This window comes from Phragmites australis, chromosome 11 (genome assembly GCF_958298935.1).
Source record: "Phragmites australis chromosome 11, lpPhrAust1.1, whole genome shotgun sequence".
NCBI classification, from domain to species: Eukaryota; Viridiplantae; Streptophyta; class Magnoliopsida; order Poales; family Poaceae; genus Phragmites; species Phragmites australis.
In genome coordinates, this window is record NC_084931.1 from 32,636,044 (window position 1) to 32,649,647 (window position 13,604).

Below are 13,604 nucleotides of genomic sequence, written 5' to 3' on the forward strand. Positions count from 1 at the left end.
TTTTGTTACACGGTTTTGGATGCTGCAAGCGCTATTCTCTGATGTTGCGATGGAGCGTCCTCTGAGCAGGATTCACAAATACATTGGTAACCGCTCGAAATGCATGGTTATCGACCAATTCGTTGCGGTCCGCATTCAGAAATTGATCGATTTTTGGCTACGTTTAAATTCGAAATCTAAAAAAATTGATTGAAATTGACCGCATTTTGGCCAAATTTGACCGAATTCTCTAATTTTCGAAGAATGCGCTGGGTTCGGTTTTTGGTGCTCGAACGCATTTATGAACCTTGCCTATGAGAAGTTCATGTCCGACTTCCAGACCCTAACAGCGATCTTCGAGTCTTCATTGCGAATGAGCAGCCAGCTCAGAATGTAAAACTCGGGCACCCACTTGTTAGTGTATAATTCAATATGATGTGTTTGGCTAATTTATCTCCGAGTCCCTAGACCCATTTGTGGCAAGTAGAGAGGACTTGCGAACTAAGCATACTTGGATTGGTTATAGTTTTTAGGATGGGTGGAACATGTCTATCAGGGCTTGAGTTCTAAACTCAGCAAATGTGGTCATATATTTTATTAAATTCTAGAGAAATAGTACATGCACGTATGAGTGTATTAGATGATTAAAGTATATACTGCAAATAGTAAATGCATATACAGGTATGTTCAGTGATCAAAATACATGCATACACTATATGAATATACTTTAAATCTTATTTAGATATATACTAGATCTATATATATGTATATACGTTTTAGCTTGTACTTAAAAGAAAATAGGGAGGACTTCAATTTTAAAGAAAAACCTCGATATACTATCATCCGGGGTAAAATTGTAAAAGAACACGGGAAAGTTTTCGCGTCAAACTCTTAAACTATATCTAAGGATGGCAACGGGTCTGTCCCCGTCGGGTTTTGCTGGAACGGACCCGAACCTGAAACCCGACTCGTCAAATCCGACCCGAACCCGAAATCAATATCGGACGCAAAACCACCCCCCTCCAGCCCCGACGGGGACCCGAAACCCGACGGGGCAACCCGAAACCCAGCGGTGTGACGGCGGCGGGTCGGAGCTGGGCGGGCGAGCGGGGCGGGCGGCGGGGTGGGTGAGCAGGGTGGGGCGGAGCGGGGTGGGGCGGGCGGGCGAGGCGGGGCGGGGTGGGCGCGGGCGCTTGGTGGGCAGGGTTTCGGGTTTCGTGTGACACGCACGGGTAAAAAAACAGATCCGAATCCGATCCGAGTTAAAACCCCGACCCGACTCGATAGCTTCGCGGAATTTTTTTTACACTCGAACCCGCTCCCGTCGGGTTTAAAACCCACAGGAACCCGATGGGGGAAATTGCCACCCTTAACTATACCCATAAAGAAACCACCAAATTAAAAAAGCATCAGAAAATATATATACCCCCTCGCTCCGTCTGCCCTAACTAATCGATCCTCTTCCCCTTGCGGCGGCGGGACGACGTCGCGCGACGCCTCTCTTTACTTCCTCGCGGCTCCCTCCTCCTCCCTGCCGGCCACAGATCGACGAGTACTTCCTGCTTCCTCCTCGATCACTGGCCCATTGTCTCAGATCCATCAGGACTTGATCGATTTCCTCTTTTGTTGGTAAGGAAGCCCTAGCTTGCTTGTTTCCCCCCCTTTGCCGTGAGCAATCGAATACGCGCCGTTCTCGACGGGATGGATGCTCCAATCCATCCCGTTTGTGGCGGATTTGGTAGATGTGCTTAGGGGTAATAGCAATTTTATTTTTCTCAATTTTTTTGGGGGTTTAGGCGTTCCGCTGAATCTCATGCCCCACGAAGATAGATCTAGGTTTTTGGTTTGTGTAAGCCACGCCGCCTCCTGCGCTGTTGCTCTTCACTGCTTCCCTGCTGTCGAGTTCTTCGTCTTGCAGTTTGGGAGCTGGCATGGTTGGTATAGGCATGAGGTGTATTGCCCCTTTTGGCCGATTGAATCAATTTTTAGAATCAAAAGAAGCTTATCTTCGGTCAGATTTGCACCTATTGGTTGTTAGCAGCTGGAATTATGTGTTGTGATACGGATTTTGTCAGATTACTGAAAATTATGAAGAAAATACGGTAGTCTACTACTCTACTTCAAACTATGTGTGGATTTGCTTTTAGTAGTTGTTTTTGCTCTGTTTTGGGTTGTTTTCTTCGATTGGAGATTAATAATATCTAAAATGGTGTGCAGCTTAGGTTAAAATCAAATAATATTTTATCGAGCGGATAATACAAGGCCTACCCCAGAAGGAATACCCCTGTGCAGCAGGCGAAAAACTGTCTCCTTGTGCCGCATTGTTTGGTCTCTTTTGCAGTTGCAGGGGGAGAAACTAAACATTCTAGTGGAGAAGCACTTTCATTTGTCTACATTAGTTGATTTGTTGGGCTTTAACCGTTTTGAACGGTGTGCAGATTTAGCTTAAAAAGTGATCAGTTTACCAGGAGCAAGATCTAGCCCTGATGACAGAGTCCTAATCCCTGAACTAGATTGCAGATCATTTGGTCATTCTATTCACTTTTTCTCCTGATATTAACATTTTTGAGTTAGTGTGCAGATTAGGTTTAAAAAGGGATTGGGATTAGGATTTTCTTGCGAGAACTGGAATTTTACTTGTTGGTGATCCTAAAAGATTCATATGTTTTGTGAACCTGGTTGTTTTAGCTGCCTATGTTCCTTTTTGTCTACTTAGTCTTGCACACTGACGACCTTAATTGAGGTATTCCTTGATCCTTGTAGTTTTCAGATAACAAAATCATGAATGTATAGGCACTCTAATTCTCCTTATATTGAAGAAGGGTTCTGATACTGTTCTTTCTTAATACTTTCGTACTTTCAGGTTTAGTGCCAATCAGAGGGTTAAATCATGGCAGAGCACTTGGCTTCGATCTTTGGCACTGAGAAGGATAGGGTCAACTGCCCGTTTTACTTCAAGATTGGGGCTTGTCGTCATGGGGATCGCTGCTCTCGTCTGCACAACAGGCCAACCATATCTCCAACTCTTGTGCTTGCTAACATGTATCAGCGCCCTGATATGATAACCCCTGGTGTTGATGCTCAAGGCCAACCTATTGATCCTGAGAAGATGCAGGAGCATTTTGAGGACTTTTACGAAGACATCTATGAGGAACTGGGCAAGTTTGGTGAGATTGAGAACCTGAACGTCTGCGATAACCTTGCTGACCACATGATAGGGAATGTCTATGTCCAGTTCAGGGAGGAAGAACAGGCAGCTGCAGCATACAATGCTCTTCAGGGCCGCTTTTACTCCGGTCGCCCGATAATTGTGGAGTATTCTCCTGTGACCGACTTCCGTGAAGCAACCTGTAGGCAGTTTGAGGAGAACAGCTGCAACCGTGGTGGCTACTGTAATTTCATGCATGTGAAGCAGATAGGCAGGGATCTCAGGAGGAAGCTCTATGGGCATTCCAGTTCCAGGAGGTATCATGGGGGGAGAAGCCGCAGCCCAAGCCCACACCACAGGAGGGGCCATCGTGATCGCGATGACTACCACCGGGACCGTGATGATTACCGTGGGGGTGGTGGTGGACGTGATGATTACCGTGGGGGTGGTGGTGGACGTGATGACTACCGTGGGGGTGGTGGTGGACGGGGTAGAGGCAGCAGACATGACAGGTATGATGATGGAGGGGGTAGAGGCAGCAGGCCTGACAGGTATGACGATGGAGGAAGGCGCAGGCATGGTAGCCCCCCAAGGCGTGCAAGGAGCCCAGTCAGGGAAAGCAGCGAGGAGCGCAGGGCCAAGATCGAACAATGGAACCGTGAACGGGAGGCAAGGCAGTGAGGTTTCTGTTGCAAGTGTCGCGACAGGGGCATTATTCGCTGGAGTTCTTGCTTATCTCGTTGGTTACCACTATATATTCTAGTAGTCGTGTGTGGGTTGATATTATGCTTGGCTAAGTAACCTTAAGTGCAGGATTCCTCTGTTTATTTCGGTTAGTCAGACATGTAAACCTTCATTTGTTTTCATCTGTGTTGTGTCGGATCTTTTGCCAGTATGTTATGCTGTCGTGCTGTGCTAAGCTAGCATTGGTATAAATCGTTCGTGGTTTTAGCATTATGCCAGTAGTGATTGATCCTTGGCTCACTCTTCTTTTTTTTAAAAGATCCGGCAATGCCAGCTTGTATATTAATATAAAAGGAAGCAGTATTAATATACGAAGGAAGCAGATACATGCGCCAGGGGCGCAAACAAAACCAAAACGCTTGCTCAGCAAGGATTACCGAGCAAGAAGAAACCTTTAAGCGATTACTCACGACCACTGGAAGCAACAAGAAAGGCAAAAGAAACTAAGTGCCTAATTCCTCGTCTCCTTCAGCAGCCAGCGTTGCAGCTGCTTTCTTGATCGCAATGGCCGCAATCATCTTTGGAGGCGGCTCCTTGTACCTCTTCAGGTACACACGACTCACCATCTGGTTTTCAACTTGTGTCACGTTGTTCCAAGGTGGTTTTGAAGTCTTCTTCATTGCCCTAGATATGCTGGCATTTTGGCCTGTGCATGTAACTTGCAGCAGATGTGCTTCAAGTTCGGAGATCCTCTTTTGTCATGGCAGCGCCTGGTTTCGAGTTTCTTGCTTCTTCTGTTGCAAACTTGCAGCTAAGCAAAGCTACTATTGCGGTCTTGCCTTGAAGTAAGTCACCCTGGCCGTGGGCTTTGCTTGTTTCGATACTGCTGCCTGTTGATGTCATCCAGTTGCTGTGTGCTGTACAGTTAATCATACTTTGTTTGACTTCTGAATCGGTGTTAGTCTGAGTTGAAAACTGGAAGCCACGGGCCAAAAATTGTCGACTTATGAGTTCTGACTCGGTGTAGTGTAGGCTGACTTGAAAACAGGATGCACATCCCGTGGTGCGGCCCCTGCACAAAGTACTCGTGTAATATACTGTGATGATCTGTCCCTGATTAGGGCGGGTTTTACTCTATTGTTTCGTGAAATCGACCTGGCAAAAAAGCGCGGCTCGTACTATCCATCCACATTTGTGCACTTGGGCGGGATGGGTATGCAGGGGGGCGAAGCCAGCGTCAAGGTGCCTGTGGGTTTACTGTTTATTGTAGCTACAATAAATTACTGTTTATTGTATTTGTATTAGTTATTTTAGATAGGAGAGGTGCCCCAGATAGGTATAGAGAACAACTATCTCTGCCTCAGTAGTCCGTGAAAACAGAGGTGAAAAGCATGTGCTCCGGTGCTTGGGAGCTAAGACCGCGCGTTTCACGCCTAACTCTATCTTCCCAGTGAGAAGTGGGAAAACCCAGTGCAGCGACCTTGTGGTTTGGTGGTGGCCACACCACCACAAGGCAAGCCAGCCATGTGCCGAGGCTGTTGGCTTTGGGGATGCCGTCTTGGTATTCCTATCGTTGCGATATGTATGAGCGCACTTAAGATCATCTTTAATAAATATTTAAAAATTTATCCTCTATAATACTATTACAACATCTCTAATACTATTACATCATCTCCTATTTTTTTTTCATCTCCAACAGTTATCCTATTTACTACCTTACATTACTCTTCTCTTCACTTCGAATCCAAGTCATACTATATAAACACTATTGAGTGCTGCTACAGTACTCCGCACAGTACTCCGCAAATTTAGAGCACCATCTTCTCACTCCGCAACACTGTAGAGCTTAATACCATATCTGTTGTTAGAGTTTTGCGGACGCTAAGAGGAGGCAAAAGGACAACAGACCAGTCGGCACAGTGAAACAGCAAATGGATACGAAAGCTGTTGAAGCTGCCCTTAGAACGGTTATATAAAGCTGCTAGCTATAATAGTTACTTGTCACCATTAACTTAACTATAGCTAGTCATTTATGTTTAACAAAACTCTAGTTTCCCGTTTTATATTAGATATTATATTTATAGATTAAGATAAAATAATTTAAATTTTTACTTTTAGACTAAAATAGAAATAAGGTAATTAAACCCCGAACTCCAAAGACAACATGGGCCCGGCGTGTTTTTTTTTTCCCTACCATTTTCTCTCCACTTGTTGATAGGTAAGATACCAAATTCTGTCTCAATAAGATACAGAAAAGCAAATATAAAGCTTGATTGTTGATAGGTAAGAGTTATAACTACCTCTGCTAATCACTCATGCTTCTCAGTGGTTGGGTACGTTGAGATAAATATTTCAGCTAGATGCATCCAAATAAGGATTTACCTTTTTGGTGGTTTGCTGCAGAAGCTTCAAACAGCATGGGCAAACACTCGTGCTTATCCGAAAAACGGCTTCTCGTCATCATGCCTGTGCGGCATGCTAGAGCCTAAAGTGTTCTGACATAATCGACAGAGTATGGTATGGTATGGTATGGATCCAATACATTGGTCATACGCAAACAAAAAATGCACAATAATTCCACGAACGAACTGTCTCGCATGAGCCCATGAAAAGCAACAAGGGAGAGAAGGCCTGTTTGAAAATCTGATAGCCGCACAATTTCAAATCCCTAAACTATACCAGCAAACTGAAGTCCTGAATGAATAAATGTATCAAATGGCGAAATGAACACGAAACACTTGGTAACGCAAGAATACAGACGAGGACCATGACTGCAACAACATCGTGTGCCCTCTACTACAAAAGTATCAAGTACATGCTCTATCATTTCAATCTAAGACGAACAGCAGGCAGATTTCTTCACCGCAGACACATCATCCTTGGCGCCGACGTTGATGGTCTGCCCCTTGGGAGGCGCAGCAGGATCATCGCCAATGTCGAGGGCTTTCTTGCTCACGACGCGGTAGATCTGGGTGAGCACTTCGGTGAAAGCGTCCTCCACGTTCATCGCCTCCAGGGCCGACGTCTCCATGAAGAAGGCGTTCTCTCTCTCAGCAAACGCTTTCGCGTCTTCGGTCGGGACAGCCCTGAGGTGGCGCAGGTCCGCCTTGTTCCCGACAAGCATGATCACGATGTTGGCGTCCGTGTGATCCTTGAGCTCCCTCATCCACCTCCCCGCGTTCTCGAAGGTGACATGCCGTGTGACATCGTAGACAACAAGTGCCCCTACAGCTCCACGATAGTACGCACTTGTGATAGCTCGGTATCTGCAGAAGCAACAGAAATTGATGATGAGTTGCCGCGCAGGAAATGGTTGGAGGGCAAAATTAACATGAACAATCGTTATCAAACACAGGGAATAATGCCACATATTCTAACTGTTCGGCACAGGACTATGGCTATCATTTCTGTCCTCAATTTACATGTATATGATTCCATATATGATCTTTAACTGCAAATTCCGATAGCTAGAAATGTGATAGACTAAGGCATGGTAGGTGCAATCATGGAAGGTCATGAATCAAAGGAGTGCAAATTCCTTTCGCTTTCAAGGATCCAAGCAATTCAATTGTGGGCATATGCAGGAGCAACAATTAAGGATCCGACCAAAGCTGCAGAGAGATCCATACGGCGCAGGCATAGCAATCGCTAACGGTTGGATCAATCAGACCTCGAATATCAATGAGGATTAGCCCATCAATGAAACTCGCAGGGCGCACACGGATCTGGGGGTCGTACCTTTCCTGGCCGGCGGTGTCCCAGATCTGGGCCTTGACGACCTTGTCGTCGACGTGGATGCTGCGGGTGGCGAACTCGACGCCGATGGTGGACTTGGACTCGAGGCTGAACTCGTTGCGCGTGAAGCGCGAGAGCAGGTTCGACTTGCCGACACCGGAGTCCCCGATGAGCACCACCTTGAACAGGTAGTCGTAGTCGTCGTCCGCACGGTACGCCATCCCCCGAACGACGAGCACCGGAGCACGCTGCCGAACAGACGCTTTGGCGGGCCTCGGCGCCCCTTCCTTCCTCTGGGAAGGCCGGGCGAGGCGCGGAGCGGAGCGGCGGCGGAAGAGGAGGGGAGCGGATGGACCAGGGGCGGAGCAGAGCACGCGGACGCGGGTGCGGGTTTCCTCAGCTTCTCCCCCCTCCTCTTGTTTGGCTTCGTGCGTGCTAGCGTGCGTCGTGGTCGGTCGGTTGGGTTAGTCGGGCGCACGCCGAGCGGTGCCGTGCACAGACCGGAGAGGGGATCGATGTGAGGACGACGTGGGAAAAGGCCTAGAAAACGAGCGAAACGGCTGTGCTAACGGGAAACAAATTCTATAAGATATTTGGTAGAAATATTCCTATAAAATATTTATTTGTATTATATATTTGAATCTAACAATTCGCACATATACATACAGATATAGTGAAAAATACGTATCAAACAGAGACAAGTATATATATATATATGAAACCCAGTCTCGCTGTGACTCTCTTTTGAACGTCTTCTTCAACGTGTTGGTGGGCTGGTGGCGGATGAGGACGTGCTTTCTGGGCTGGGAGCAGAGATCTAAATAAATTGGATGAACTACTGTTAAAAACCCATAAAATTGCAAAAAGTACTGCCTATTATAGCTGTTTTAAGTAGTAGTTTTAAATGGAAAGGGGATGGCCGTGCACCTCCAACCATATTGTGGCGTCGCCCCTCCTCGGAGGCTGGCTATTTTTGCAACAGGCCAAGTAGGAAATGGCCATGAGCGAGCAGGTCCGCGAGGGATCAAATGGTACCGCTCAGATCAAATGAAGCCCGGGCGTTTGGCTGGCGCACTTAAGGCCATGAACAATGCTATGTATTTAAGAAAAGAGTGTTAAATATCCATATAAAAATTATAATTTTTAATATAAATAAAGATTATATATGTTTAAATATAGTTAATTATTATATTAGCACTAATATAAACAGTTATGCTTAGAAGTAAGCACATTGTTCTCTCTGAGCACATGTGCTAGAACGATTAAAGAAAAAATCTGATTTTTTTTCTATAAACATGATTTTTTTCTCTATAAACATCACTTATAAACACATCATTATATATCCTCTAAATAAAAGTCCGCGTACATGATCAAGTTTTTGGTGCCACAGATTATTCGTAGGTACGTAGACCTGGGCACACACGAATTTAATCCTTGTTCGGTAGTAAAATTGACGGTGGGTTTCCGGTTTTGCGCTGCATGTGGAAGATATGGTGCATGGCTGTTCTCTTTCTTCTTCCCCCCACGGCTCTGTGTCTCCGTACGATAAGATTTCATAAGATATTTGTACGATACACATATCATCTCAAGATCTGAGGTAGATGGCACTGGTTGGATCGGTCGGTGTGTGTTATGGCCATGTTTCCCGGGAGTATTTAGCTTGGAACCACGTGGTAGCTAGCAGTTGATGCCCTATACACGAGCACATACATACCATTTCTTAAGCATCCAGCATGCAGGAAGTTAGTCTGTAAACTTCACTACCAGATGTTTCACAACAATGAAGTTGTCTATCCACCCAAAGCATTACTCTGGTACAGAGCTCTAATTTTCAAGTTGTCAATCATGGCACATAAGTATGCAGGGGCCTTCCACTTATCCATGCGGATATATGGTTTATCGACATCGTTTGAGATTAATATTTAAAATGTAGGTCAAAAAATTATAATATATATAATAAATTAACGAATAAATATATATTATATGGGTGAAATGGGTAACCAAAATATACCGGCGTGCCAAGTTACATTTCCCCAGCAGCCACATCAACTGTGGTCTCACTGTTACACCTGTCCGTCGTCTCCTCCACGAGAAGCAGCGCTCTGTTTTCCCTCCCCCGTAAATGCTGTCGCAATTGACACGGCAACAGCAGCTAGAAAGATTCCCGAAGCAGATGCCTTGAATGACAGACGTCTCCGGCCGGCCTAATCGCCATGCAAGCACTGCCATGGCTGCGCCTGGCTGTGGCCCTGGTTTGGTTCCCCAAAAGCCAGGAGAAGCTCTCCCGATTTGTGCTTCACCTGAAAGAGCCAGCCAGGCGCTGGCGGTTTGGTACGGCATTGTTGGTTGCTGTCATTGTGCAGACACTCTGTCACAGTTCCACCGGTCACTTAAGCTACTCGCATGATCTGTTCCTCAAATCTCCAATCCTTTCGTTTAAAGAAAAACCTTCCGTGATTACTGAACCGTAAACCGTGTACCTCCAATCGGGACAGTGGCACGAATGGAGTGGTCAAGTGATGTGAATTGAAGAGGCTCCGAAGAAACTTGGAGAAGAACGGGGGAGAATTGTAAAGTGTGGCCTCCTGGGTTCGCGGACCATTGCATCACCGCACGAGCGACAGGATCGATGGCGTCCACCGCGCAATTCCAGCTGCATTCTGCGCGGCGACCGTACGCTCCTCTCCTACTCTATCTGTCATTACCGCAGTCGTTGGGATGGCCTCCATTTCTCTCTAGATATGTGCGTGCCACAAGTCTCTCGATGCCATGCTTCTAGGAGGTGTCAGAGTCCCCCACTGGGGAGCACAACAGTCGTGCAGGTTTGCGCTCGCACGAGCGCACGAATTGACCATGCACGACTGCATGCAAGGTTTCATTGATGGCTGCCTTTCGTGCCCCTGCAGTGACCGGCCGACCACCGGGAGACGCTAGCCGAGAGCAAAGTGCATGCGCACCACCGTGCTCTGCCCGCCGGTGCGCCGTGCCCACGCGCGTCGTCGTCGTGCGTTTTTGCCCGCGCGCACGACCGATCGAGGCGCGCGCGCGGCTCCGCCACAGCACACCACGCGTGCGCCCATGCATCGTCACCTCCTCGCGAGTCAATCCACTCGCAACCACGCGCACGTACGCCCGTGCCGTCGGTGCATGCCGATGGCCGGCCGCAAATGCTGCCGCTATCGCTGCCATTTTCCAATCAAAAGCCGGCCTTTCCTCACCCTCTTCCCGGCCGGTCTTCTTCTTCCCCTCGTCTTAACTCCCCGGGAGCAAACGACACGCATCCGTGCACTACGCACGCACGCGCAACCTTCCGGCTTTCCCTCGACCCCTAGCTCTGCCTCATTTACTCTGCAGTCTGCACACCAGCTGCATGCATCCATTAGAATACTGCAAGTTCTGCGATCCTCCTCGCTTGGAGCCCGGCACTTCTCGCGCTCGATCTCCCCATTGCCATTAATACCAACAAGAAACCAAGCGTGCGTGCGCGCGTTCGTGCGAGTGTGAGATCAGGCAAGTAACTGGGAAACCAATCTCCATCTGGAAGGGACGTCTCTTTCTCTCTCGCTCACGCAGCGATGAATTGAAGGAGGGTGGGGAAATTATACTGGGATGGAAGACCAATTCCACTTTGATTAACGCTGCGATTTGACTGCATACAAGTTACAACAAGGAGTGAATTAAATTCTAATTAAATTGTGCTTCTAGCTTTATTTTTGAAGACCGGACCCCTTCCCAAAGTCTTCATTGGAGGCTTTTTGACTGAGCTACGACGCCAGACTTGTTGACGGAGATACACGCCAGAGGATCGAACTCTGCTAGACTCGACTCACGTGTGCCCAATGCCTGTTCGCCATTGTGCTTCTAGCTAGCTAGTTTTCGAGTTGTTCCTAACAATTTGGGAATCTGTAGGGCTTCTAGGAAATTTTAGTAGTTAAAGTTTGTACTAAATCCTAAAACCTCCCTTCCAAACAGGGCCTCAGTGTTTAGGGCTTTACTAATTCTAGTACCAGTACGTGTTCTAGTACTGTCCGTATATACATTCTGTTAAGCCAATACCACTCAACCTCATCCAGTTTGTTCCACATGTCCTTTAGCAGTTAGCACGTCGATACGGTTTTTAACACATGCGATTATTCGTAGGATCGTCAGTGATAATTAGAAGGGGTGAATAGATGGTATTTTCATATTCGAATATCTAACACACTTCTATAAAAATTATAATAGAACGTAACACAATTACGCAGCAGAAAAACTATACTTACTTAGAAATTTTGAAAACTCCAAAGAAAAATCAAAAACCAAACTAGAAGATTCAATAAAATGTGGGTCTCGTTGAAATCGAACACTAATTTTCACAGCAAATAAATTAATGACTCAACGCCACACAAATATTGAATCTTGAGAAAAGATCACTTAAGTAACAAGAGATGAAAACCGGGTGAAAAAAATCTCCAGGATGATGATCTAAAGATAAGAAAATTCAAGACCCCATCGCATATGCATGTGTATGTGAATTTTATATCTTTAGTATTAAGAAGAACAACCTACCAATCTATTAAAATTTTAGCTCAAAAACAAAAATAAAAATCAACACTAAAGAGAAAAAACTTGAACACAAGGCAAGAGAACCAAGAAAGGGAAACTAAAAGGAGAGGAATTCAAGCATATAAAACAAAATAAAACTTCAATACTCAAAGAGATCAGCCTTATTTTAAATGAATTACAAAGATTTTTATCTCAAAACTCCCATCTATTGCATAGGCTAAGCAATCATCCTCATTTTATCTAAACCTCCAGCACAATGCTCTCATATGAGTGGCATAAGAAGCTCAAATAGCTAATTCATTATCTCTCATAGTCCTATCTCTTTATTTATAGGCTTATAAAATTTGACACCAAGTTTTCTAGCTAGCTTTTTTTTTAAAAAAAAATATCTTTCTCTTATAATACACTCCTACCAACCACCATGTGTATTTTGGTCTATTTTTTCTCTATTTATCGGACGGTCTTGTTGCCTTCATGACTTGGTTTTGCCTCAACGTAAGCTTTATAATGATATCACGTACTCCTCCAGTCCTCCCACGATTTTGAGGTCAAACCGCGAACCCTAGCACACTTCTCAAGGCGTGACTAGCCGCCACTTGCTTTTACCTGAAGCAAATGCTCTGATGATAACGCATATCCTCCGTCTTACGATTTTGACCACCGGCAAGTCTCTCCCGCTCCTAATCGTTCGGGCTGTCTTGTCACTTTCACCGGCATCCTCTTCGCCTGATTTTATCAACATGCTATCTTCATCCTCTGTTTCATATTTTTCTTGACCTTCATTTATAGAACTAGGATCATCATTGACTCCACCCGACCCTACTTAGTCGTCCAGCACTAAGCACCCGCTTAGCCCTGATCACCTGTTGTCAATCGTCAAGTTCCATCCATTATCAGCTCACCTTGAAACAAGCAAATATATTTCTTCATACTCCAAAATATCTACAGGTTAGCACAAAATCAAATACTTCAACTCAGAGCACATCCTACAAAAAATGTGAACACCAGATGTTCTAGTGTGTTCTGCTTTTGAACACCAGACTATCCGATGAGTGTAACACTGCATGTTCTAGGAAAATTTTGCTTTCTGCAAGAAAAGTTACAATGAAAATTTTCTGACGATCTCATATCCATCACCGGATAATCTGACGTGTGCCAATCCATCCAACCACCCTTTTGTAAACTCTTTGCAACAAAATATCCGATGCATTCTCCAGTGTTCACAATCTTAGCACCGGACTATCTGACGTATATAATCAAACTTGGCGTTAAAAATCTCCTTTCCACAGAAAATACTCCGATGTTCTCAAAGTCCATCACCAGATCATCCAGTGTTTGCTTCTATTTCTGCTTCAGCACTGAAAATACTCTGATGTTCACTTCACTGTAACACCGGACTATCCGGTGTGGTAAAAAAAACTACACAACGGATGTTCCGGTAAGACATAATTTCATGAACTCTGAAACAGCTTGTTCTAATTCAAATTTTAATTAGCCATAAATAACATAACAC

The 13,604-nt window shown here is 45.5% G+C and overlaps 2 protein-coding genes across 3 annotated transcripts; one reads left to right on the top strand and one right to left on the bottom strand.

The window, feature by feature from the left end:
- Positions 1 to 1,403: 1,403 nt before the first annotated feature.
- On the top strand, positions 1,404 to 4,084 carry LOC133884854 (splicing factor U2af small subunit B-like). 2 transcript variants are annotated; one of them, XM_062324432.1, is made up of 3 exons: positions 1,404 to 1,608; positions 2,197 to 2,722; positions 2,843 to 4,084. In XM_062324432.1, exon 3 carries the CDS (start codon positions 2,870 to 2,872, stop codon positions 3,806 to 3,808), a length of 939 nt encoding a protein of 312 aa, XP_062180416.1. In that variant the 5' UTR covers positions 1,404 to 1,608; positions 2,197 to 2,722; positions 2,843 to 2,869; the 3' UTR covers positions 3,809 to 4,084. The 2 variants fall into 2 exon arrangements, with proteins under 2 accessions (XP_062180416.1, XP_062180415.1); XM_062324431.1 differs by lacking the exon at positions 2,197 to 2,722.
- A 2,348-nt stretch (positions 4,085 to 6,432) lies between these two features.
- Positions 6,433 to 8,003, bottom strand: LOC133884857 (ras-related protein RABA1f-like). The gene is made up of 2 exons (XM_062324434.1): positions 7,550 to 8,003; positions 6,433 to 7,077 (listed from the first exon to the last, which is right to left on the bottom strand). Exons 1-2 carry the CDS (start codon positions 7,765 to 7,767, stop codon positions 6,645 to 6,647), a joined length of 651 nt encoding a protein of 216 aa, XP_062180418.1. The 5' UTR covers positions 7,768 to 8,003; the 3' UTR covers positions 6,433 to 6,644.
- Between the last annotated feature and the right edge of the window lie 5,601 nt (positions 8,004 to 13,604).